Genomic DNA, 25,683 nt, shown 5'->3' on the forward strand with positions numbered 1-25,683 from the left:
TTTAAAACCAGAACAAGAGCAAAGAGAAAGGCAGGTGGAGAGCCTGAGAACAAGCTGTGTGAGACCCACCAGGTCTGACCCTCGGTCCAGCCAGGGCAGCCAAACCCAAGTCACAGCTGGCACCCTCCCAGGCTCAGCAACTCTGCCAACAAGGAATAACACTAAATTATTTTTGTACCAGAGTTTTATTCCTAGGATCATGTAATAAAGAAATTTGAGTCAGGCAAAGGGGGGAGGAATAAACAAGCATGTAAAAACAAGAAAACTGAAAAGACACTATTGCCTCAAAGCTAAATGTTCTTCATATTTTAGTGCCTTGGCTAAAAATAAGCACCATATACATTATATTAGTCTCTAAACAAAACAAAGAAAAACTTACAAATACTAAAGATACTATCCTTGCAGAGAGGATTGTGCCTCACAGGAATTTGCCCAGGTAAATAGTGTAACCTGGGGCATTTGTAGACCTCAAGGGAAGTCTATATTGAGTATTTAACTAATGCTTACAGACCAACCCAGCACAAGGTCTGTTATACAGATAGTAGTGGAATCCCACCTGGCTACACCCATTTCCCCCCCACTGTGGATGCCTAGTGATCTATAGTGTGATAAGAGATTTTATGGCACTCAAATATTTACTTTCTGGACTCACAACAAACAAACAAACAAACCCAAAACCCCTGCTTTCTCTGGTGTGAGGTGAAGTCTGTGTAAATTAACGTGAGACTCTGGACAATAGGCAAAGGGCACCAGGAGGAGACGATCTTAGTGTGGTCAAGCCACACAATGTATACACAAAGAGCCATAAAAAAAATCACACTTTGGCTGGGCAGAAGAGGTGATGGCACACGCCTTTAATCCCAGCACTAGGGAGGCAGAGGCAGGAGAATCTCTGTGAATTCAAGGCCAGCCTGGTCTACAGAGCAAGTTCTAGGACACACAGAGAAACCCTGTCTCAAACAAAACAAAACAAAAAAGAAAAGAAAGAAAGGAAGAACAGACAGAAAGAAAAGCAGACAGACTACACTTTGTAAAAAGCATATAACTCTACTACAAAAATGGGGGAAACCAAAGGAGGTGTGGAGAACAGGAGCAAATCATGGAAGAAGGCAAGCTAAGAAATGTCTGCAGAATTAAATTAAACCACTATTAAGCTGCAGAGTATCAAAAAAGGTTGAAGAACTTCAACAAAACACATTAATATATTTACATTTGGCACGAACAGAAACACGGAAAAAGACCTAGGCTAGACACTTCACCTTTTGTCACTAACAGCTACCACCCACGACGAGAACACAGACAATGCCAGTGTGTGCGCTGGAAGGGACACAGCAACAGGCACCACCACAGTGGTGACAGAGGTGAACGCGGAGGAGAAGAATATGAGCACGGAAGTGAAGGAAGGAGGAGGAGGCAGAACAACACTGACCTGAGTTCTGTTGAAAGCCACGCGTGCAAACACTGCCTGGGAGATTCCCGCTCGTTTCAGCTCGTCCCGCACCCACTGGTAGATTTCCGAAGAGACCTCTGTGTTGGTTGAAACCTGCTGCTCCAAAGGCTTATTCATGGACCTACTGACAGGGGGAGGGTGGTTCAAGTACTGCTGGTTTAAGGACTGCTGGGCTAGGAGTCTGTTCACGGCATACTGCTGGTTAAGCAGCTGGGCCATCACCAGCTGCTGGTTGACTAGCTGAGGACTGATTGGTGTTGACACAAGCCCAGGGTGCAGGTTCGGAAGAGGGGTCCGGACAGAGGGCTGGCTGCCATGGGAGAGCTGTGCAGGAGATGGTGGCTGCTCAGCTGTGTTCCCTGGGACCGGCTGCTGGCCAAAGTTGACATGGTTGGTGCCTTGCTGGGACAGTTCAGACAGACTATCCATTTCAACTAAAGTAGACAAAAAGGAAAATCAAGTTCAGACAGCAATGAAGAAAATTTCTGATCACTTCCTAATAAAAGAAAGATAAAGAAATCAGCAGCAAAGAGCACACTGAGGAGTAATGATGCCAAGATAATTTCAGGACACAACTTTCTGGCCATCATTGTGTTCTCCTCTGCAGACAATTTGATATGCTTCGTGCAGAACAACACTCCTTCCGCTGTTTGGAAACATATCTTAGAGTTAATGCAGTGGTTCTCAACCTGTGGGTCAAGACCTCCTTGGCAAACCTTTGTCGTCAAAATTATTTATGATTCATAACAGTAGCAAAATTACAGTTATGAAGTAGCAACAAAAATAATTTATGGTTGGGGATCACCACAATATGATGATCTGTATTAAAAGGTCGAAGCATTAGGAAGGTTGAGAACCACCGATTTAAGACATAAAATCTACTATAAACACATTTTTAATGTTTGCTTTGGAATCAAACTATTACTGATTCTTAGTGGTGCTCATAACCAATGGCTGTTTCTTTTAAGATGGCCTCAAAAACATTGCTTGCTTAATGGCACCAAGAAACCGTGAGCTAAGTTAAAAGCAAATAACTAAACCATGACTAAAAAACAACTAGAGAAAAAATTGCAAACACTTCCGAATTATATTAACTCTAGCAATCCAGGCAAAAGAAGAAAGTAGTCTACAGAACAAAGGTGGGCATAACAGCTGGCTGTCACTCTTGGCATCACTGGGATTTGTTTCATTTAGGTCCAATCATGTTCGCATAAGGATTTCAGCAAATATTTCTCAGGATAAAGCAAAGACGTAGAGCAGAGCAAGCCAGCATACCCAGTGTGGCTAAGGCTCCAATGCTTTTAATACAAGTGTGGTTCTCACCAACTGCTAAGGATGGGGCAGAGAGCTGTCCTAGGACAATGGTGAGGCCGTCACAATTCTGCAATTTATTTCCACCTACCCAGAATGAATGTTTCTCCCTTGGCTAGAACACTTGTGTGGATTGGCTGAGAGTCAGCTCTAAGTGTGTCAAATGCTGCACTGCTGCACAGGAGGGACTAGAAGGAACTGTGTGACAGAAACAGGTAAGCCTTTTCAATCGTCCACACCTCTCATGGACAGGCTCGACTTGGATTTTAGTCACCATTTCTCTTTTCACTAAATATGCAGATTTTAAAATCAGACGGACTGGTCATATTCCTATATCCCATGACATGTGCAGACTCTAACTAAGAAGGGGAAGAAACCTTCAGTTTCTACCAATGATATCAGCCCAAGTGGGTCATTCCCACGGAACAGTAATTCAAGTAATTATTCCCAACTTGATGCATTGTCTTCATTACAGCCCTAAGCTGTAAAAGCAAAGAATCTGTTTTGGTAGATGGATGGTCTTTCTTCAAATATTAAAAGCTAAAACATGCTCAAAATTTGGGTTTCTTGTCTCTGAGTCTTTAGGAAAAGTTATTACTGTTGTTACTATTAAATGAACAGAATGGTGATAAACAAAGATTTACAACAGGGCATATGGCTTTGTGTACGAAACACTCCATTCCTGTTTCCTTTCAAGACGTAGTATGTATTTGGAAGGTACAGTATGTGAAAGAAGGTACCATCCACCTTAACCACGGTGGTTGCTCCCATGAGCACTAACTGATTCACGAAGAGAAAGCGCCAGTCTCCCACCGCTCAGCCACAGCGTGCAACTGTGACCAGTTGTTTTCCACCCCGCTTAGCTTGATGCACGCTCAGACAGGGCGCTGTGCTGGAACTGAAAGTGCCTACCTGTGGGGTCTGGAGCCATAAAACCCACTCCAGCTCAACGGTGAAAACCAAAGAGTGTTTAGTGAGTCAAAGACAGTTGAATCCTGTTTAAAAGCTGGCGTGAAAACAGCCCCTTTCTCCTTTTTGCAAACAAAAGCAAAAATCCTTAAAGCATGATTATCTCTGTGAGAAATCACAGCTGATATTAGTTATTCAAGGCCTGGTTAGGGCTTCACTGAGATGTTACAAAATGACAGCTCTCCTCCTCACGCCTCGATTTCCTGCATGTCTGACAACCGAGTCAGTGTGGCTGATTTAAACACAAACATTTATTGAATTTAATTATCTCATTATACTCATACCCACTCCCCCACCCCCAAAGAAACATCCTAAATTGATCTCTAATTGGGCAATCAAAAGATCTGGCTTTCGATGTGACTTTGATAAACCCCCAAATGACATGCAATGGTATGCTGCCACGGCAAGGGGGTGGGCTTTTGCCTTTTCTTTCTTTCTTTTTTTTTTTTTTGCTTACCCATCATATCCTTTGTCTTCTTGAAATGTTTGTACCACCTTCCAAATTCTTGACATTTTGCTGCCGAGACATTTGCATAGTACGTGCTGTTCACAATGGAGGAGATCATGCTCTGTATGGAAAGGGAAGAACATGTATAATACAGCATGGCACAAGGTGGGTACCACAACCTCAGCTGTGGGAAGTTGTACCTGCTTTCAGTCTTTCTAAACCAACTGGGACCAAAGCTTCAGGTTCTTAGTTTCCATTAAGTACATCATCAAACGCTTATTTAAGTAGCAAGCAGTAGCCTACACACCAGGACTCTTTACCCATCCTTCATTCACACCGTCCGTTCCCCAATCAGATGATGCCAGGACTGAAATTTAGAAAGGTAGGGTATTTTGTAGCGCGGTGACTGAACCTGACATGTTTATGAGCCACGGACACCAGTTGGAAGCTGGAAGCTTGTCAGAAACATACAGCCTCAGCAACACCTGCCTCTCACCAACACCCCCAGCACAGTCAGGCACGACCAAGCAGGAGAAATCACTTTTTATTTTCATGTTCACTGTATGGATCTCAGCTGCTGGTGAGCTAACAGTGCTCAGAGGTCACACGTAAGAGGAAAACTATCTCAAGAGCCTTTCTCAGAAGACAAGCATCTTCAGACGTGATTGCTGGCTTTATCTAGTAAAGCTTGAGTTGTGAGTTTTAAATGACCAGAAAATGTTTAAATATATACATTTCGTGCTAATTAACATTTTAAGAGCCCTATTCACAAAAAGAAGAGAGAAAGAAAAAAAAAGAAATGTCTCTTTGCCATTTTTCTCTTAAAAAAAAAAAAAAAGACCTTGAAGAGCTGGGCATGGTGATGTCTGCCCTTAACCCAGCACCTGGGAGGCGGGTCAGGCAGATCTCTGTGAGTCCTTGCCCAACCTGAACTTGTGAGTTTCAGTCCAGCTCACACCACACAGTGAGACAGTGACTCAAACAAAAAGGCACGGACAAGAGTCGCCTTCTAATAAATAAAATGGAGACAACGATGTTAACGATCACTAAGGTTTAAAGTAAAAAAATACACAACCACATTTCCGAAAAAACAAAAGCCTATTTTCCCAGATAATTTTGGTTACCGTAATTGCTGTCACTAATTCCTGGTTCACCCACAGTTTCTAGTAGCTAAACTAACTCTCTGTTGAGTCTTGAGTGAGACTGAAGCAGCAAACCTCCTGGTCCCGAGAGTGGAAACCTAAGAGCTGAAATCTCAGGCCTGCTTGGCCTACAGAGAAACAGCTTACAGAAGGCTCCATTGTTGGGAGGCAATGAATAACCAGAAAAGCCAGTTTGGGGACAGTTTCATATCATTATCTTCTCTAAGCTACTTCTAATGTAAAGCTCTTTGGGCTATTATTAACTCTGACATCCATCATCACGTTAACTTTCTGTAATGTGTAAGTTTGGAGGTCCTCTAAAGAAGTGGGAGCAATGCACAGGCTGGAGTTGCATTATTTATGCAAAATACAGCTGTCTCTCCAATGAAGCACCATGATAGCTTTTTCTCCCCACACTTTCTACTTTATCGTCACTTTTACATTTTATTTCTCTAAAAAGACATTCTTAATGTGCTCGTGAAGCCTTGCCATTAATCCAATAGCTTGCAATTTCACTAAGAGCCTCCCCCAGTCCACAGTGCAAAGAGACACTTAGTAAGTTGCCAAACCCAGAGCCAGAGGATGACTACCTGACAGTTAGCAATCTGCCTGCTTCCATCTCACTTCCTCTCCCGTAATAATGGATCAATAATGTTAGAGTCTAATAAAATGACTGAGATCACTGATAGATAACAATGATTCTGCACATGGATGTCAGCTCGTGGTCTTCTACTCTGGCCCAACTTCTAAACAAATACTAATTTTTACTTAGACAATCTGACACTTTCCTATGTTAACAGAGCACTGCATGGAAGGTCGCATATTTAGAAATAAATATACAGGCTTCCTAAATTCTGTAGAGGTTTTCAATAAGTACCCAGCCTACTTTGTCCCCTTAGTTCTATATATTACATTTGTTTTTTGCTGTACTGGCTGTTATGAAGGACACAAGGAGGGGTGAGACATAGCCTCTGTCTACTAAGTTTGTGGCCTATTAGGAAGTAGGTGATGTACTAGATCATTCCAATACAATGTGACTGTCTGCAGCAATGGTGGGGGAAAAGGGAGAATGCACAGTGTGAGGAAATACATTCTGAAATACTTTAATAAAGTTCAAGCTCATATGCAAAAGTGCTATGCAGTTCATTACTATCCATATGTGGAAAATAGCACCCATATGTGCCCATCATCAAGGCTTTCACTGCTCCCGCTTAGCCCTAATCTCTAGTGTGCGTCCGAGTCCTAAGGTGATTCTACTGTTTGGCAGAGGACCCTCTGTTCCCCCTTCACTTCCTTACTCCATCACTGGGCTTTTATTATTGGTAATGCAGATCTGTCAAAGATGCTTTCAGTGGGGCCATTGCGATGACAGAGCAGCAAAGTGCCTGCTGGGTCTGAGACAGTAGAGAACTGACTTCCAGACAGGGGTTCTCCTGTTCCTCCTCTTAGTACTGGAATCACAAGCTGCTAGGCCAGGCTCTTTATGTATGTGCTGGGAATCCATGTCAAGTCTTCACGCATGTGCACCATGCACATCACCACCTGAGACACCTATCCCCACAGAAATGGTCCACGGGAAACTGAAGGCTGCATGAATTAAATGTGGTAGCCAGTCAAGGGACACGGGCAAACAGTTTCTGTTTTTGTTCAAAAGCTGAGGTGCATTTCATAGCAAGTGTCAGGAAGACAGACTCAACCCTTCACCCCGGACACAGTCCCGTGGCTCCTCCATTCTCCCTCAGGCTCTATGGCTCCAAATCTGCCAGGCCTTCCCACCTTCCTGAATCAAGGCAGGCTGGGCCACGGCAACTAGCACTTCCTTCACTGAGCATCTTCTAGACTTATCTCACAACAGCCTGGATGTTTAGCACAAGGCTGAACACAGTAGGGATGGGAGAAGGCCAAAGAAATAAGCTACTTCTTTGGGTCACTGGAACATCCTTCTCCTTTTGCCCTCCATCATCAAAGGCAACAGCATTTTTGCCAAGTGAACTTCCAAAGCCCAATCTCTCAGCTACAAGCACCTTTCTTCAATAATTTGCAAGAGATCCCCCTCCAGGTTTTTCAAAGCAACCCAGAGATGTCTCCAAAGAGGCTGGGGTGGTTGCTGCTCTGCTCCCTTGGTATGTACTTATATGAGCACTTTCAAATACACAATTTCTGTGGCAAGTTTTCTAGTCAGTCAGTGGCCAGTACTGTAAAAACATCAACATTCGGGGAGTCAATTAATCCAACTGACTAAATTCTGATGCTAGAAATTTCGAGTTCAAATGTCGCTGCAGGGCACACCAACCACAACACAGGCCGAGGATCCCAGGGTAGGGAGATACAATTTAAAAGTTGGCAGAAATTGGCTGTGGGTCTCCTAACCCCTGTGTGACACGATATTCTCATCCTAGGAGCCAAGTTGTAAGCTTTCCTAAGATCCACAGAGCACATGTCTACTCCCTATGAGGAGCTTGGCTCTTTCCGAGTCTGCTAAAGTTCCGATCTGTAAGGATGCCATCTTCCCAGAAACCCCAGCCCTCTAGAAGGATACCATCTGCCACGGGCTGAGCCTCCTTTTCAGCCAAATACATTATTTATAACCTTTCTAATTGTGAAAAGGTAAGGGTGGAATTTTTCTAAAGCCTGACTTACATATTGTTGGAACATTCTGAACCTTTGCTGGAAATCTGCAGGTCTTTCAATGTGAAAAACAGAAAAACACAAGGAACCAGTTGAAGTTACGTAATTTTCCCAAATGTTATCTTCCAAACCCCTGCTAGGGAGTCACACACACTGCGGTGTATATCTATAGTACACTGGAAAATGAGGGAAGGTGGCCTGATTGTTCCGCTTGGCCATCTTAGTGGCCAAGGGGACTTATTTGGGAGAAGGGCAGCCTTCTCAAGGACAAGATTATCAACCGGGAAGGGGCTGCAATCTGATTACCCTTAAAACTGCTTTGTTGTGCCTTTAACAACCCCCCTCAAAGAAAAAAAACACCCCAAAACAATGCTAATCAGGTTATTCAATCATTTAAACCAAAACTGTTCATGCTTTTCTGCCAAATCAACCAACCACAGCAAAATCTGTTATCTCTGATTGCTCAGCTTCCAGTCAAAAAAACCAGTTAACCCCCACTATTCCAAAAGTTTTCCAAAATACCTAGAAACAGGGCAAGCTGGGGAAAGGAAGGAGGAGGCCAGGCCTGTTTTGCAGGGGTAGGTGGCTGCTTGGCTTTTGCATGTGACAAAGCTCTTGGGAGCCAGGCAGCTAGTAGCTCCCTGGTGCTTCTGAGGTCCCCAAGATGGCCTTGCGCTTCTGCAGGTCTCCTGGCTTTTTAAACAGGACTGTAGATGTCAGGATCCTAACTTGCTTGGGACTTGGGTCTAGGCTAAATGAGATGGGAAGAGACAGATGCAGCTTCTACAAAATGGTGGCTCACCCATGTTGAAAGCTTGCCGGTTCCTTCAGCAGACAGGGCAAGGGCTAGCACATCTTATTTACACAATTATCTAAATACGATTAAACAGCTGATGGACAAATATTAAACTGGAAAATGTATAGTCATTTCAGCTTAATGTAATCCTCTTTCTGTAAACACCCAAGATGATTTTTTTTCCAACCAGAACAGTCCTGACATCTCATAAGCCTAAGGGTGAATAGCAAGAGATTGTTTTTGATAGTTATAAATATTCAAAAGACATGCAGACCATCTGCTTTCATAATACAGGTAAAGCGAGACTGAAATGGTGGCTGCTGTATAAAAATGATTCTTTTAACAAAGTCTTCCTCTCCTCGAAACTATAAAGACAGATGTCAAAATCTGTTTACACCGAGCAATCAGGAGCGTGTAAAATGTAATATTCCTTTTACACACAGTGCTTGCTAAAGAGGTTTTTTTTCTTTTTCTTCCCATCTGTGTGTTGCAACACATTTCTACAAGTTAAAAACATTTTTTTTTCAAACAGAGATCTCATGAATACCCAAAAACATGCGATCTGGTTTCTGAATGCTAATTAATTTCAGCTAAGGAATGGAGTATCTTTCCCTGTAGGAAGGAATCTAGGTTTTGAAGTGGAGATCTCCACAGGTTTGATTCTGTGAGGTCAATCTCATGGTTTTCCATCACCTAGAATGTATTTATTTGTTCTACCCATGCTTGAAATGAAAACACATCATGGCTAATGTCTTTGCCATAAAGTTGAAAATAACTGTTATCTGAAAGAAATACCTACACATGGAAAATATACAAAAACAAGAACAAAAAAAGAACTTTAACTCCTGTTCAGTCTGAATGCTGTGGGAAACTCACGCGTTATTTCCAGTGCTAGAACACTAATCTTGACAGAACTTTTTAATTTGTTTATATTAAGGGCTAGGAGGTATTAAACACAACTTTTTTTTTATCTATTACATTAACGGCAAGAAGGAATTAAACACTTTTTGTAATTTTCAATGAAATGAACATTTTCCCAAACAATATACTGAACTAACTGCTAGCTCATTACTATTTCCTGGTTTTTTTCCCTTTTCTTTTTTTTTTTTTTTTTTTTTGAGAAGCACAATTTCTCAAGAATGTGTCCCTCCTCCTAAAGCAATACCTGACTACCTATGGATGAATTTTCCTAACAGTTCTTTACATATCTATGAAAAATCCAAAAGTCAGACTTGAACTTGCCATCCAACACAGTTGAATCAGCTCCATATACAAATCCTGCTGTGACAGAGCCTTAATGGAGTCTTGTTTGAATCCCCAGGCTATAAAACACCACAGACAGGGTCTTTCCTTGTAAGGCACATCCTATGGGATGGTAGCAGGGCCTGATCATGCTGGAAGTGAGGGGCAAGTACCCATCTGGTGTTTGAGGGTGGAAAGGATGGAAATGGGCTCCCATTCATGACAGCGAGTGACAGGATCACGGAGTGCATGCCTTTAGCTGATGCCCCCCCAATTCTTCCCTCTGGAGACTCTACCACCCTCTAAGCTATTCTCTTGGGGGACACTACCAGACCACAACTGAAACCTCGATTTGTCACAATAAGATGGGTCACTTGTAAATTTCTCTTAAGCTCTAGCTGTCCAAGTTTGGGGGAGCTCTTGCCATTCTTGATCATTTCTGGTGCCTGGAAATGGCGTTTTCTTCCAAAGAAGTCAGGACACATCACCAAAAATGAAAAGCCGTTATAAAGTTCCGAAGGAATACCAAAGAAGTGAAAGGAAACATACCCATCTCTACTCTCATTTCCCCGAAATGTATTTCCTAAAGGTGAAAATGTCATCATTTTAAAAACGCAGGTATCTTAATTACCGAATAGCACAAATTGTAGCTTTCAAAGGAAACGCTGGTGCAGTTACTCTGTCTAATTAAAGTAATTTTATACAAACTCTAGATAATACAGCATTTGACCAAATTCTCCATGCCGTCCTCATTTCTTCTACAATAAAACCTCAAACCCCTTGCATAAATATGCAAAAGAGCTTAAATTGCAAAGTATTTGCCAAAAGGTATATTATTAGTATTAGTAGTAAAAGTATATAATATTTCAACAGGAATGTACATAATATAGAAACTGAAAGGTAAGTGTTGAGAATCCGTGAGGGGACTGTCTTTCCAGAGACACCAGGGGAGAATCAATGGTACAATGCACCCATCACTCTCAGGCACACTCTACACACATCTCTACCTAGAGCTGTGTTCACAGGAAGCTTACAGCCAAGTAACAACATCTTGCTTGTGATATAATTAATAAAAATATAAATGTGATTGGGTTAAGTATCATATTAACCTAAGTAGACTTTACATGAGCACTTCCTTTAGATATGCCTGCATCTGGGTAAATCTGATTTAGATAAACCTGAAATTCTGCTCATTTAAACACTGGAGGGATGTTTGATTATTCCTTCTCTGATGCCCTGTGTGAATGTATGAGTGGCTTGTCTTTATAGAAGAAACAATTTCTACTACCCGAACTTAGAAAAATCATCGGACTCATTATTAGCTCCTTGGGTCTGACATGGAGCATTTTCAAAACACTGTAAAGCACGAAGTAAAAACAGAAACTCCAGGCTTTTGAATAAAAAACTCCCCTTTCCCAGCAGAAGGACTTGTGCTAGGCTCTGAAACTGTCCACAAGAAGCTCAACTCTCTCTCTGCATTCTTTCTTCATAGGAACACTGTTAGATTTGAAACCACATTGCTTAAATACTGAGTGTATGTATATGGGGGGGAGGAGGCGGGATCTCAGTAAACCTTTGAGCAAACCCTCTCATTCCCTGACAAAGATCTGACTTCCAGTCTGCTTGAGCTCCACTATGGGGTCTACAATCCGCATTCTCGTATGACTGTTATCTCACAGGAAACTAAAAGAGGAAGCTTGCCCTTGGTGTCCATGTTTTGCTTAACACTCTTAGCTCTCAGACAAGATTTCCCACAACTACTACGTAAATGTAAACCACTGTCACCTCTGGATTAAGCATAAAAAAGAGAATAGCACTGATCTGGCTTCATCTCTATCAATGCTAGAAAAACCCTTTGTTTAGGATCAGTGCAGTTGGTCATAACCTCATAGTGAAATGACCCAACGACATTGGGATGGACTGCATGACAGACATTTGCAGTCCCAAGTGCAGGTGACTCCAGACCTTCACACAGCCAAATGTAGATCGGACATGTAGAGCTCTAAATGACGCCTGTCATGCCAGGCCCTGGCCTAAGAGTTGGCAGCATCAGCATCTGTCCATAAATCATTGGGCTGTTATTGAAACCCATCCCACCCCCTCATCTTTCCTTCAATAAAAGGGACAAATGGAAGTAACAGTTAAAAGAAAAGGAAAATGTGGGTCCTGAATAGGGCACAGTTGAAACTACCCTGAAAAAGCTAACGTGCATGTAATAATGCTAGAAATCTGTCAACGAAGCTTGTGCTTCATTGTGATATACGGTTAGCTCATTTTTAGCAGTCTTCATATTGCTGAGCCTTTGGACTCCCAAGACTACAGTTCAGCTTAAAATCAGGTACGTGCTGCAACCTCTGCAGAACACAAATACCAGATAACCCGCAATGCAATAAGCTCTCCTAAGCAAAGCTCAGGAGTCATTTGCTCTTGGTTAGGTAAACTTCACAGGCAGAGCTAAGTATAATCGGGAAACAATTTGCGAAGTAAGATACTGCAGACAAGAATGTCTACAAAGCTCTTCCAATACAACTCCTAATATCACCCATAAATAAATGTACAGCCATCAGATGATGATGTCTTAGTGCAGCAGAAATGCCTGAATTCTTGCGATGTGCCAGGATCTGTGCTTGCTGGAATGGGTAAAGACCCTGGGGCCTATGTGATACTCAGCAGGGAAGGCTCGCTGACAACCTGAGCCCAACCCAGAATCCATGTGGTGGGAAATGAGAACTAACTTCAGGGAGTTGTTTTCTGACCTCCACATAAATACAATGGCATGATCCTGCCTCAAAAAAACAAAAACAAAAACCCAAAACCCAGCTTTGGTCTATGGACAGTCAATTCAGTCAAGTCTCCTCAGGAGAGCCTGGAGTGCTGGAGAAAAGGGTGAAGTCATTAACGGGCTAACACCCTCTTTGACACTGTTGTCTAAGGTATCAAATCTACTTAATTTCAAATGGACGTAAATCAATAACAGATTTAAAGATTGAAGAACACAGTTTCTATCCTCCCTTACTTTGATTAAAAATGTCATAATTTTATAATGATTTTAAAGGTGAGGCTAAAAGTATTTGTTAACGTTTTAAATGAATTATATATATATGATCCTTTACTTTTCCACAAAAGTTTTTGGTTGTTTACATTAATAAAAAAAGAAAAAAACCTGAATCAAAATATATCTAAAATGTTTTTTTTTTTTTTTTTTGAGACAGTTTCTCTGTAGCTTTGGACCCTTTCCTGGAACTCACTCTGTAGAGGAGGCTGGCCTTGAACTCACAGAGATCCTTCTGTCTCTGCCTCCAGAGTGCTGGCATTAAAAGCATGTGCCACTACTGCCTAGCTTGTTTTGCTTTGTTTTTGACAGAGTTTCTTTGTGTAGCTGTGGCCATCACAGCGATCTGCCTACATCTGCAGCCAGAGCGTGGGGATGAAAGGTGTGAGCCACCATCACCTGGCTACAAGCTATTCTTAAACCATGTGGCACACAGAAATGTGACTTTAAGCCACTCATACCATTTGGACAAACAACTCAACTTATTGTCCACTTCTGAACTGAGAATTAACCACTGCCCAGGGTTTTAGGGTGCTAATGCTCACAGCAATGATACCATCCCCTCCCTCCTCTCCAGAGGAAATCAGAGCATGGAAGCCAGTTGCTCCCGTTTCTGGCAATCATGATGCTTGCGCTCATTCACTACACTGATGGAGGAAAGGGTTTTCTGAAACTCGCTCTGTAGACCAGGCTGGCTCTGAACTCAGAGACCCGCCTGCCTCTGCTTCCCCAATGCTGGGACTAAGTGTGCCCAACACCCAGCCCACAGATATAAAAAGACAGAAGAGAGCAACTGAGGAAGCCCTGCTCTGAAACCAGCCAGCAGTAGCCTGGGCATGAATACACAGGCAGTTCCTGCTGGGACAGTCAGTCAGGCCACACATCTTTGATATTTTTAGAGCAAACACTAGATGATGGGACATACGTGGGACAGCCACTGGTGCCTAAAAGTGAGAGGCCATGTCGTATTTCACAAATAAGAATGAGATCTCAACCAGTAGTGGCAATTAAGGCTGCAATTACTTAACATCTAAGGTATCATCTGGTTTGCATCTTTAATGCCTGGGAGTAAGCTAATAAATTAGATTAGCATTTCTATGAAAATTACTACAATATGAAAGAACGTTTTCTAATGAAAATGAGGACTAAAGAGAACAAAGTATTCGAGTGAGAACGGAGAGAGAAAGACAGCGGAAAGAGATCCTCCGCTACAAGGGAGAGCTCCGCAGCCTCATGCACAGGCCATGATGGCGTGGGCACCACGAAACATTTTTCTTTTTTCTTTTTTTTTTTTGGAGACAGGGTTTTCTGGAACTCGCTCAGTAGACCCGCCTGCCTCTGCTCTCCCAGTGCTGGGACTAAGTGTGCCCACCATCCAGCCCACAGTCCTCTTACATTTCTGTAGAACCCTTCATGCACACATCTCAGGGTGTTTACAATCATTATGAGTTAAAATTAAAACCAAAGCACATACAATTCCTAATAGAACTGTTTTAAAACTGCTAAAGAGAACAAATAACTTTTAAGTCTAAATTTAAAGTCCCAGCAGCCAGCGTGTTCCTTGTCTCAATTGGCAGCGAGCTTCAGAGCCAGGCTGCTGCTCCTGTTATGTTAAAGGCTTGCTTGTTTCTTTATACTCAGAGTATGTTATAATCAGTCGGTTTCCCAGGAAAAGAGGCAGAAACCAGTTTGTGTATCTGTTTGATTATTCTGAACCGGAGGAGTTTGTTAGGGTCCAAATCTGGCACTGAACTAAAGTGCATTTAACAAACAAATCCGGATAAAGACCAACTTGAAATCTCAGTACCGAGAGGGAAAATGCTCAAGAACTGTCTCAAACTAGCTCTGTTTAACAAGGAAATTAGCTTGATTAGCCCGATCTGGTTGTCAGTCTTTTCTTTTAACAATTAGAAAGTAGTGTTTAATAGCCATTCCCTCAGACTGGGTCTTTTCTTAAGCCTTCCAAAGCTTAAGAAGGCAAGGAGCCATGCTCTCACGATGTGGTTTTTCTCCTGTGTTAGCGATTCTGAGGTCAAAGGCAACCTATTCATAGGTTAAAAAAAAATCTCTTAGGTGAAATGAAATATCTACACATTATTACACACATGAAATTGGCATGGCTTGAATTCTTCATACTTCAATGTTGTGAAGATGGAGCCAATGAGATATTTGAGATCAATTCTTTTATGTTAGGCCATTGCTTTGTTAAGGTTAGCTTTTAGGATTAATAGATTTGAAGATTGGAGAAAACTAACCAAGCTACTATAAAATTCTACCTATCTAAATCATCTAAGAATGAGCCTCATTAAAAAAAAAAAAAACCTTGCAATTTGGGGTATGTTTTCTTGTAGTTTAGACATACTGCAATATTGCTAAATGGAAAAAGTGATACCCTGACTGGTTTAAATGGACAAAAAGTTAAATTATGAAAAGTTGTGCCAATTCACATAACTACCTACAGAGAGCAAACTTGTCAATTACATAATGCAGCCCACCACTGACAATGGTGGTTACCAATTAACAATCAAATAACAGCTTATTAGTTTATCAAGTAGTTCAGCATCTGGCAAAGCAAATACTAATAGCAAATATTAATAGGCAGATTCCCCTCTGAGTTCGAGGCCAGTGTGGTCTCATAGTGAGTGTCAAGATGACATAGGGAAACCCTGTCTCCAAAAAATAAAAATAAATAAATAAACAAACAAAGAAACGGCAGATTCCAAGGTTACTAGGATTGAGGGAACCTTTGGAACTCTAAAAAGAAGAGAAAGTCGTCCAGGGAGTTGCCCTCAAAGGAGCATGGTGCTCAGCCACAGACGCAACTGCAGCCTCTGCAGCAGGAGGGAGAAGGATATCAAACAGAAAACTGGTATTCTTCAGGGTAACTGCCCGGATATTCTTGTCCATCATGGAGGCCCCACCTGGTGACAAAAGGCCTGCACTCTGAAACAAATCTGAGCAATGCAACTGCCTACTAGACCCAACAAAAAAACGCTAACCTTTAACCGTGGGCTTAATCAAAAGGCCATCATGGGCTCAAGAACACATAGTGACCCTGCAGATGTGAAGAGCTGAAGGGCCATGGCCAGAGCTGAAGACTGTATACTCAGAATTCTGGATCCTCCCAGACACAGTCTTATCCAGCAGATAACCCCGCCCCCACCCCTGACGACTTAAACCACTCCCCATGCCCTGAAACAGTCAACACACAAAAACCCATGTGGGTGAAGATTCTCCCCAGCTGGAATAAAGGCAGCGGATCCCTTCAAGTCCGTACCAGAACTCCAAGAAAGAAAGAAGTGTTGTGAACACCTGGAACTACCTTTGTCTGTGTATGTGATCAAAAAGACCCTAGGTTTACCTCCTGGGCTCTGATTTGGAAATTATTGTTGCCATGGGCACCCATCCAAACAGTCTGTGCCCGAGGTTCCTCATTTAAACACGGGGCTAGAATTCTCTACTACTGAGAGAAAGAGCGACACTAGGTACATCAAAAGCACCACAGAGTTAACTATACATGACTTTTTCAGCTACTTAGAAGGATGCCTGATACACCGGCAGCCTGTCAATATGTTTTAAAAGTTTAATATATATTTTGGAATGAACAAATGTATTAATATGTGAATACATTTCATAATGTTATGTGAAATGTGATATATGAATACTGATGATATCCTCAGGAAATATAACTATTAATATTTTAAAAGTTAAGAAAGATGTCATTTTAGTTCATATAAATACAAAAAACAAAGTACCGGGTTTTTAATTTTGTTTTTAGAAAAACACGCTGTATTCAGACATTAGATCTAAACACTAGATTCAGTGTTATCTACTGATGGAACACCAAGTGAGTTGTTTATCAAAGGCCTGTGGAGATTTTCACCAGCCTACTCACAGGCTAAGTGTCATGAGGAAAAGACAGCATTTTACTATCCATTTTGCAAGCAACTAATAATAATAATAATTTTAAAATCCAAGATTTCTTGACAGATACAGTCAGGAGAAGGAGGGCGGGGAAACTGTTTCTGTCGTGTGGTTTACTAGACGGGGTATTCAAGCCCGTTTCTGTGTCTTTGGGAACTGAAAATAAAAATGGCAATTCTCATTCACTTTACAAGGACATGGCTAGGAGTTATCTTTTCTCCAGGTAAAAATGAAACAGAAAGCAATCCCAAGGCCTGAAATACTGGGATGTGTGCAGATGTGACAGAGGAGGAGAGGCTTAAACACTTCACGAAGCAGACCGAGATAAAATCAGGGCCATCTGACCTCAGCATCTCTACAAAGAAACATTAATTAGGCAGAAATAAGAATTGACTTTTTACTTATGGTACCTTTAACAAAATAACTTGTCCTTGTAGCAATGTATATATTCATCTAATGTTTGATTGGATTCAGTATCTAAAACTCTAGGGAAAACAAGCAACCAATTTAAGGTTTTATTCTAAATCAAAATATTTACTTTTATAACTCCCAATTTACATCCTAAATCCATAACCCTAGAAAGTTTCATGACAACAGGCTTTTCTGTTCCAGAATCAGACTGTTTTCTTCTGTGTAGTTGCCATTCAGAATGCAACAGCCGACCTATCTAACCACAGCCACTGAAAAACGCAAAGGCAACAACAAAGCATCCAATCTCAAATCTATAATGAGCTAAGCATTTTTAACATCCTAGAACATTTTACAAAAATAAACAAGCACGTGATACAAAGAACTTAATAAACACATGTCACTCTGCTTCAGCAGATTTATGGTAGGAAAGTACTAACAGACAGAAAGGCATGAGCTGTAAATCAAGCCACATATCACTTACGGAATCCCTCTGCAGCTGGAGAAACCCTTAGAAATATTAGCAGAGTAAACACTGTTGTATCAAAACCTAAGCGCCCATTGTAAAAACCATCACCTATTTTTAAACGTACCATTGGGCAGGGACACGGAGAGAGCAAATGAGGACTCAGATCGGTCACTAACCAGCACCTTGAGTTTAATCTATAGGAGCACCAGCTCCCACACTGTCAGTGGAGAAGCCAAGGATCAACTGGATATTTGCTTAGCTTCTAGTATCAGCCGATCCTCCTGGGAGTGCCTGAGTCAGGGCTTGCTACCCAGGCAAGTTCTAGTAAGACCTAATCCTGATCCCTCCCACCCCCTCTCTTCCAGCAAGAGATTTTCAACCTAACATGTTATTTACGGATCCTGTAGCCATTCTTGTTACTGGAATATTTTAACATATTAAAACAAAACCCTTCACTAGTTAACAAAACTTTTTAACATATTTAACAAAACCCTTAAAGTCAATAGCGACATAGTCCTATTAAATAATGCGCTAAATGTTCTCATGAAAATGAATCAGAAATTGCATGGCGAGCAGGGTGACAGCACCTCTGGGCATCAGGCTGCTTTTTGTAGATGAACAGTATTTATTTGCTAGGCATTTTTCAACACAGTATTTCTATCACCAATCTCAAATACAAAAGGAAGAGAAGTTTTGACAAGCTCAGTATATATTCTGGGTGTAGGTGTTAGGAAGTCTTTATCACTCATCTTTCCTACCTTCACCATGAAACCAAAAGGGAAGGAGCATTCTGGGTATGGAATCATGGGCTCATGCTGGAGAAACTGAAGACGATGTTGCAGTGTATTAAAAACTTCATTTGGAGTTCAGTCTTTTCGAACACTAATTTTCAGTATCTGTTACTTCTGCTAACATGTGCACGATTACTTCCAATGATATTTTTAGAAAGGGAAGATTGCCACTTTAGCTTAGGTTGCAATTTCAGCTGAGGTCAGTCACTTAGCTATGGTGATGGGATCCTCTTCTGAAGACCTGGCTAGAGAAATTCACCAGTATGGAGCACACCTTTCATCCCAGAGCTCAGAAGGCAGAGACAGGCAGATCTCTGTGAGTTCAAGGGTAGCCTGGTCTACAGGAGTTTCAGGGTGGCCAGGGCTACATACAGACACCCTGTCTCAAAAAAACAAAATAAATAAGAAGAGAGAGAGAGAGAGAGAGAGAGAGAGAGAGAGAGAGAGAGAGAGAGAGAGAAGAAATCCACCAGTATACAGCTTCAAGACTAAGCCTTGAATTTCCTTTTATCATTCTGCTTACTGTGATAACTGCCTATGCTCAATTCATTTCTCATAGTGGCGTTAAGCAAATCCATAATTCATGTATAAAGTACAAGAGGCAGAGTTCACTGGCTAAATGTGACTGTACAATAAATACTTGCACCAGATTCTCATCCCCAGCTCATAGAGACCTTTAGTCTTTTCTTGAGCTGACTTCCCAAATCAGAGGGACACTGGGTCACAGGCAGATACAGGATACTGCTACATGGGGTATTCAGAAATCTGAGCAACAACAACAATAATTTTCAAACACTAAGAACCAAGCAGTACGTCCTCTGGATTGTCTTCACAGCCCAGTCCCAGAAGTCAGTCGCTCTGCTTCCTTATGACACCAGGCTGACTTAACTGCTGCAAATTCACTTAGAGCACTTTTAGTTTCTGGTTATAATTCCGCATCCTCTCTATCTCAAGGATGAGAACAACAAGACAGATAGTTGCTGATGGGATGAATGAACGGATTTTTCAAAAGGTTTGCTCTCAAATACAAGAAAACAAACATTTAATAAGAGAACAGGTGATCTGTGGCTACAGCTTAATCTAGAATTCCTCCTTTCATAAACTGCTAACATCAAAAGGCAGAGCTGGAGGCCTCTAATGGAGCAGGTCTGCATGCAGGGGCTTCCCCTTAAGGTACCCAGGAATCCTCAGCACCCTACACTACAAATACCCACTACTCCATAATAGGTATAAACATAAAAAACAAGCTGAGACCAGCTTCACTCCAGAAACGTTCATGAGAGCAACACAAGTTCAGATGACTGGAAGACTAATATTCATAATTACACCTTCAACTAGAATTAAAAGAAACTTTAAGCAAGCACCCCAACTAGTACTAAGGCATAGGGTGACCTTAACAACATGAGGGTGCTGCACCCAACTCTGTGGTGACGTAAGCCAAGTCTGAGCACAAAAGATGTTGGGTTTCAAATTTGGCAAACCGAGAGTCTTAAGTTGTCTTCTATCAAAATCCAGGCCAGAAGACGAAATGCAACGATAATAAATCTGTCTCATTCCAAAATTCCCCGATGGTAAAACAAGCATCTCAAGAAAAAAGGATGTCCGTTTTTAAAAAGTGAACTAATTCTTCAAAATTGGTTATAAACTCCCAATGGGCAATAACTATGAACCTTTTGTTCCAGGCAAGAAATTTCTTATATTTATAACTAACATAAATACATAATTTACAATTATTTCAGCACACACTTTCCCATTTTATAATCGAGCAAACACCATGATTTTATGTAGCCAGCATGCTGAAGTTATGCACAGTAACACTGATACTATCATCCATGAACCAAAGTTGAGGAGGTCTCACCACTGCACGTCTGTCTTAGCGAGGGTTCGGAGTACTCAGCAGTGGAACTAAGAATGAGCTGGCAGAGTCATGTCTTCTGCAGGACTGCTTTGTTGTTTTCTTTGTTTTTGTTTGTTTTTGTTTTGTTTTGTTTTTGACACAACCTCCACCCCCAGCCCTAAGGGACAAAGGGCATTAAAAACTCTGTTCAGAATGAATAAGGCAGGTTTGCAAAGGTTACCAGTAGTCAAATCACTAAGCACTGTTAGCAAATTCTTGCTTCAGATACCAGTTGCTTGAAACCAGGGATCCCATCAGCCCGCGAGTGGTAGCTGCCCACGATGTCTTATTATTATGACAAGCTTTGTGAGTACCTGTGAAAGGGGGCACTCCTTGGCCAACGAACTCTGATTCATATCTTTCAGTAAGTCCTTCAGAGCATTCCTTACTGTGGTGTGCGACCATTGTTCAGGAGGCAAGTCTTCTAGTTTGGGGCAACTATTTGAGACATAGATTAGAAAGGGGATTATTACAGGATTGCATCCCGCTGCAGAACATTCCTTTAAGACAGACAGATTTCATTTTGCGAATCAAACAGATGCATCTGGAGATTGCTCTCGGTCTCCTGATTGTTCCGATTAGTTAATTACTTTATACAACACATCTGCTGTATCGATGCATGAATTATACATCAGCTGCCTGTGGTGGCTATTTTTTCATGTTACTTCTACCTTCCTGCTCTGATGCGCTTGGGAGGACAATTTAAGGTGTACTGCTTTCTCGCGAGCCACCAGGAAAAGCATTAACGTATTAACTGATTTCCTCCCACTACTCTGTTCACACGAATTAAAATGGCAAAAATACAGATATAAGTAAATAAGATCATGGCAAAGCGAATAAGGCATTCTTTCACAAAATGTACACAGATGGCACTGTTCATGATATGCAAAAATATTTTTTTCTTAAGTAAACTTTATGTAAAATGCCTTCTTGTAATGCATCATTTAATTGACTAAAAGTAAAAAGTCTTATCTTTTGAACGCATGCAAAAAATGCAGAAATTTCAAGAGAGGGAGATGATTTCAGAGTCATACATTGAAGCTGGAGAAAAATAACAGAAGGGGTAGAGTTACCAAATTAATCTGGATTAGCATGTCTCAAACCCCCGAGTAAACAGAAACTGCGAGCTGGCTAGAGAAGCTTTATGTCCACACAGGCAGGCGGAGAATTTCCCTTGGAACCGCTGCTGGACTCACCTGTGTAACTGGATTTTGAGTGTGACCACATGATACACATCTTGAAGCATATCCGCTACCGTAGCGTCAGGGGCATCTGTCACATATGACAGTGGAACTGGGTTCCACTTCCCAACCTGGATGAGCCCTAGTCCAGATAAAGAGAGGACATGCTTAGTGCTGGCTCTCAGACCCAGAGAAAGGTTGCTGTGCTCTTCAGCATTGCCACCCCCACAAGCAATATTGTTATTTCTGTTTGAATGATTCCCTTTCCCTCAAAAAGGCAGGTCAATGAAGACATCCGCAGCATAGCTTTCCAAATTGTGAAATTATGTAAATGACTATAGGGGTTGTTTATTATTTTGGAAATAAATACCCATCAATTAAACGTATGCATCGGGCCACATTGTCCTAACTTACAGGAAGTTCTAATAAGACATAGCTGAACCGGTTTTAAATGGCTTTATGATTTAGATAAGATTCCCTATTGCAGTGGGAATCAACATTGAAAAATACTTTACAGCCCATAAAACCATCAGAAACAGAATAAAAGAAACAGAACTAGATATTCAGTCATAAATGCAAATTGACTCTCAACAGTCCATCTGCTCAAATACGCTCCTCACTTCCTTGTGGGTCCTCAGTGGAGCAGATTATTAAGGTCAATAAGCATACTAATGATTCAGCTGAAGTAATTTAAAAAAAAAATTTACCTCGACATTCCACATGAGCAAAATGTGTGTTAACTAAACCAAACTGAATTAAGCTAATTTTTAAAGCCACCGTCTATAAGGAACCAACATAAAGCACAGGCTGCAGCTCTCTGGATAAAATGTTCTCTGCTTTGTCTGAGAGGCACACAGGAGCGCCAGCAACTTCCCAGCCCCGGGAGTGCACCTTTTACCTTTGGCCTGGGCAGCAGAGCTGTGCGAATAGCCCAGAGACAGCAACGCCATCTCTATCAGCTGGTTGAAAAGCATATCCTTTCTCACCAACACAAACTCCGCGTGCTCCTCCTTGCAATCATACTCAATGGCGTTTTCATAATGTTCCACCACACAGAAAACTGGGAGCATCGTTCCTATCAAAAAGACAGTGAAAAAGACAGAAACCCGACAATCTTCAGAAACAGTCTGCAAGGGGGACACCTAAGCTCTGAAAATAAATCATTTGCACAGGGAGAGAAACAACAGAGCTCCCCAGGCAGACTGGGGAGAGACACAGGCACACAGACAAACACGCAGTTGCTCACTGTTAAAAAGTTGCAAAGGAATTGCTTCCATTTCCTTCACTTGAACTTGGTCCTACGGTAACGCAGGCTCGCCTCTCGTTGTAACAGTTTATCTCAGAGCAGTGAGCACACAATCGCTTCTCTGACCAAACAATAATGCTGCCGAGAGACAACCGACTGTCTGGCCTTACAGCCCCTGTCTTCAGAGGGCCCATCTTCCTACTGTATACATGCTTCTGCCAACAACAGCTTTCACTAGCTTGTGTCCCAATTATCTGACCATACAATCATTCCTCTGCCCTTTGCAGTATTTCCTCTAACTGGTTCCATAAAACGAACACAAGCCCTAACCAAACTGATCCTCGTAGACACTGTTTCAAGGCACATAAAGTAGAAAACTTACACTTTTGTAACTACCTATCCCATCTACCTGAGGAAAAAGACATGACAGCAGCCTAAGTCTTAAACACTGACAATGTCTGCCCCAGGAACTATGATAAGGATGGCAGCGAGGAAGAGGAAAGCTGGCCTTCCTGAGAGGCACGAGCAGCAGACACCGATGGTCTAAGGCATCTCTGCTGCCTTCCTTCCATTCACTGCAGCAACGCAGCGGCCCAGGCCACACCACTGTTGGGAAAGAGGCTTGGTCTACAAGCTGGAAGCCATCTGCAGTGGCACTCAAGGTATTAGTGTAGTGTGCTGTCAGATTTCCAACAGTTACAGAAAAGGGTTAAAAACAGATGCATCTGAACAGTACTGTGGCACAGTGCCAGGAGGGCATCATCTTTAGCATAAATGATGACAAGGGTTACTTTAACAGGGCACTCAGGACCCCAATTAGTTCTACAGTATCCCTGCCTATATCGGCTCCATAGCCTCGACTCATGGACTCTCAGATCCCTAACTTGGGAAGGTTTCAGTGCCTACCGACCGCTGCTGAGAACCAGCATTCCCCACTGCCAGAGAGACCCTTTACAAATTCTCTACTTGCTTGTTGCTGCTGAACAAAAGCCGGCCATAAAACAGCTACATCTTCCCGCATGTGTGTCTCCACCAAAGCTCTGTGAACTGTTCACAAGAGATTCCAGCTCTGACAATTAAACCCCTTTAGGTTTACTCAGAAAAGCTCGCAAACTCATTCGGAAGTACCAGCAGGCTAGGCATGAAAAACAAGCCGTAGAGCTTGCCAATATTCTTGTCATTCATTCAGCTGTTTTATACCAGAGAGAGAACCCGTCAGGGATCAGAAGAGAACTTGGGGAGACCGCAGCAAAAATAGCAATATGCAAACTGGTGATTTCTTCCTTGGCTTGAAGGTATTTTGGCAAAATCTCTTAAACAAATAAAAACACCCAAGCCCTTTTTTTAGTGCTTCTCAGCTTAGCCACAATTTTTATCTAGCACCTGTCAAACAGAAACCATGCACATAAAAAATAAGATTTAAAGAAAAAAAAAACTACTGAAAGGCTTAGAATTTTTTGCTTTTTGTATTAAGCACAGAACCTTCCACAATTAAACTATATTTTTAAGATATGGAATTTTGAATGTAATACATTTTTTAAAGCATTTGAGCAGGAATGAGATGATCAGGCTCTGGTTCCTTCTCTCTGTCACTGCTATCTGTTCGGTTAGCAAGCCAAAAACATGCATACTGGTTCCTCATGGAATCAAACAGAGGTGTCGAACAGGGAGTAGCTTCTCAGAGCTCAGCGCTATGAAATAACTGAAACCTTTTCAAACCACTGAAACAGCCTGGGTTGACTCTGTGTTTTATTGATCAAATTTAAAGGTGCCTTATAGATAATAAAGGTGGCTACAGACACGGTAGCAAGGGGATCATCTAATTACAAACCCGGTGCTAGATTGTCTTGAGAACTGTCACGGTTGCCCTCCTGTTAAAGGGAGTAATATTAAACAGGAGCCTTCGCTGGGCTGCCTGATTATTAAAGCTGGTGTTTGGCCAGACTTCCAACTACAGCAACTTCCTAGCTCTCCAGCATTAGAAAGGGAGAGTACTGGTCACTGCTGAAAGTTAAAAATACCACATGATTTAAACCTGAAGGCAGTCGTAGAGGCTTTTGCTGGAGGTTTCTGAGCCTGTGTAAACAGCATGGCTGCCATAAGGAGCAGTGGAGTCTGTAGAATCCTTGTCTAAAACTGTCCTGGCATTAAAGTTTGCTGTGCAAATATCACATAATACCAGAGACAGCTGAAATCTCCTATTTAGGAATTTATGGAACTTGTGTGTTTGCAGGCGTCAGAAAGTCTTTTTTATAGAGCCCCAGTGCTACACAGTACAATATTAATGCACTCTGTTTGAAAAGCCATAATAAATTATATTTTTAATGCTCTTACCCTGGCTTAAAGATGCATACATTCTTGGCAAACAATCAATAAATAGGGTAATCACGAGTAGAGGCCAAAGAATTTGCTGAGGTGCTGTTTTTCCATTTTTAATAGATAAAGATCTAACAATACGGACTGCTGTGTCTGTTTATTTCAGGATCAATATATTCTTTGTTTTCACCAAACCAAGGAAAAAAATAAATGATTGTATGGTAAATGTTATGCATCAAACACAATGAAATTCCTCAGCCCCCTAACTTTCTCTACTTAATATTCGGGGTTGGTAAAGATGGCATTTTTATTCTTTGCCCAGAAAAGCACACACACAAAAATCTGACTCCTATGTATTATTCAATGAAAAAATAAAGATAGCCCACAAAGGAACTGCCCTGTTGTGACAACAC

At 41.7% G+C, this 25,683-nt stretch overlaps 1 protein-coding gene across 9 annotated transcripts in view; it reads right to left on the minus strand.

The window, feature by feature from the left end:
* Window positions 1-25,683, minus strand: part of Satb1 (SATB homeobox 1) — a 93,697-nt gene that overhangs the window by 44,635 nt on the left and 23,379 nt on the right. For all 9 annotated transcript variants that reach the window (XM_026790061.1, XM_005368746.2, XM_026790058.1 and 6 more), the window contains exons 3-7: window positions 22,607-22,783; window positions 21,724-21,850; window positions 20,842-20,965; window positions 4,188-4,299; window positions 1,430-1,884 (exon numbers count right to left, since the gene is read on the minus strand). In XM_026790061.1, the coding sequence (XP_026645862.1) occupies window positions 1,430-1,884; window positions 4,188-4,299; window positions 20,842-20,965; window positions 21,724-21,850; window positions 22,607-22,783 (995 nt within the window). The remainder of the gene's footprint in view (window positions 1-1,429; window positions 1,885-4,187; window positions 4,300-20,841; window positions 20,966-21,723; window positions 21,851-22,606; window positions 22,784-25,683) is intronic.

This window comes from Microtus ochrogaster, unplaced genomic scaffold (assembly GCF_000317375.1).
Source record: "Microtus ochrogaster isolate Prairie Vole_2 unplaced genomic scaffold, MicOch1.0 UNK40, whole genome shotgun sequence".
Taxonomy (NCBI): Eukaryota; Metazoa; Chordata; class Mammalia; order Rodentia; family Cricetidae; genus Microtus; species Microtus ochrogaster.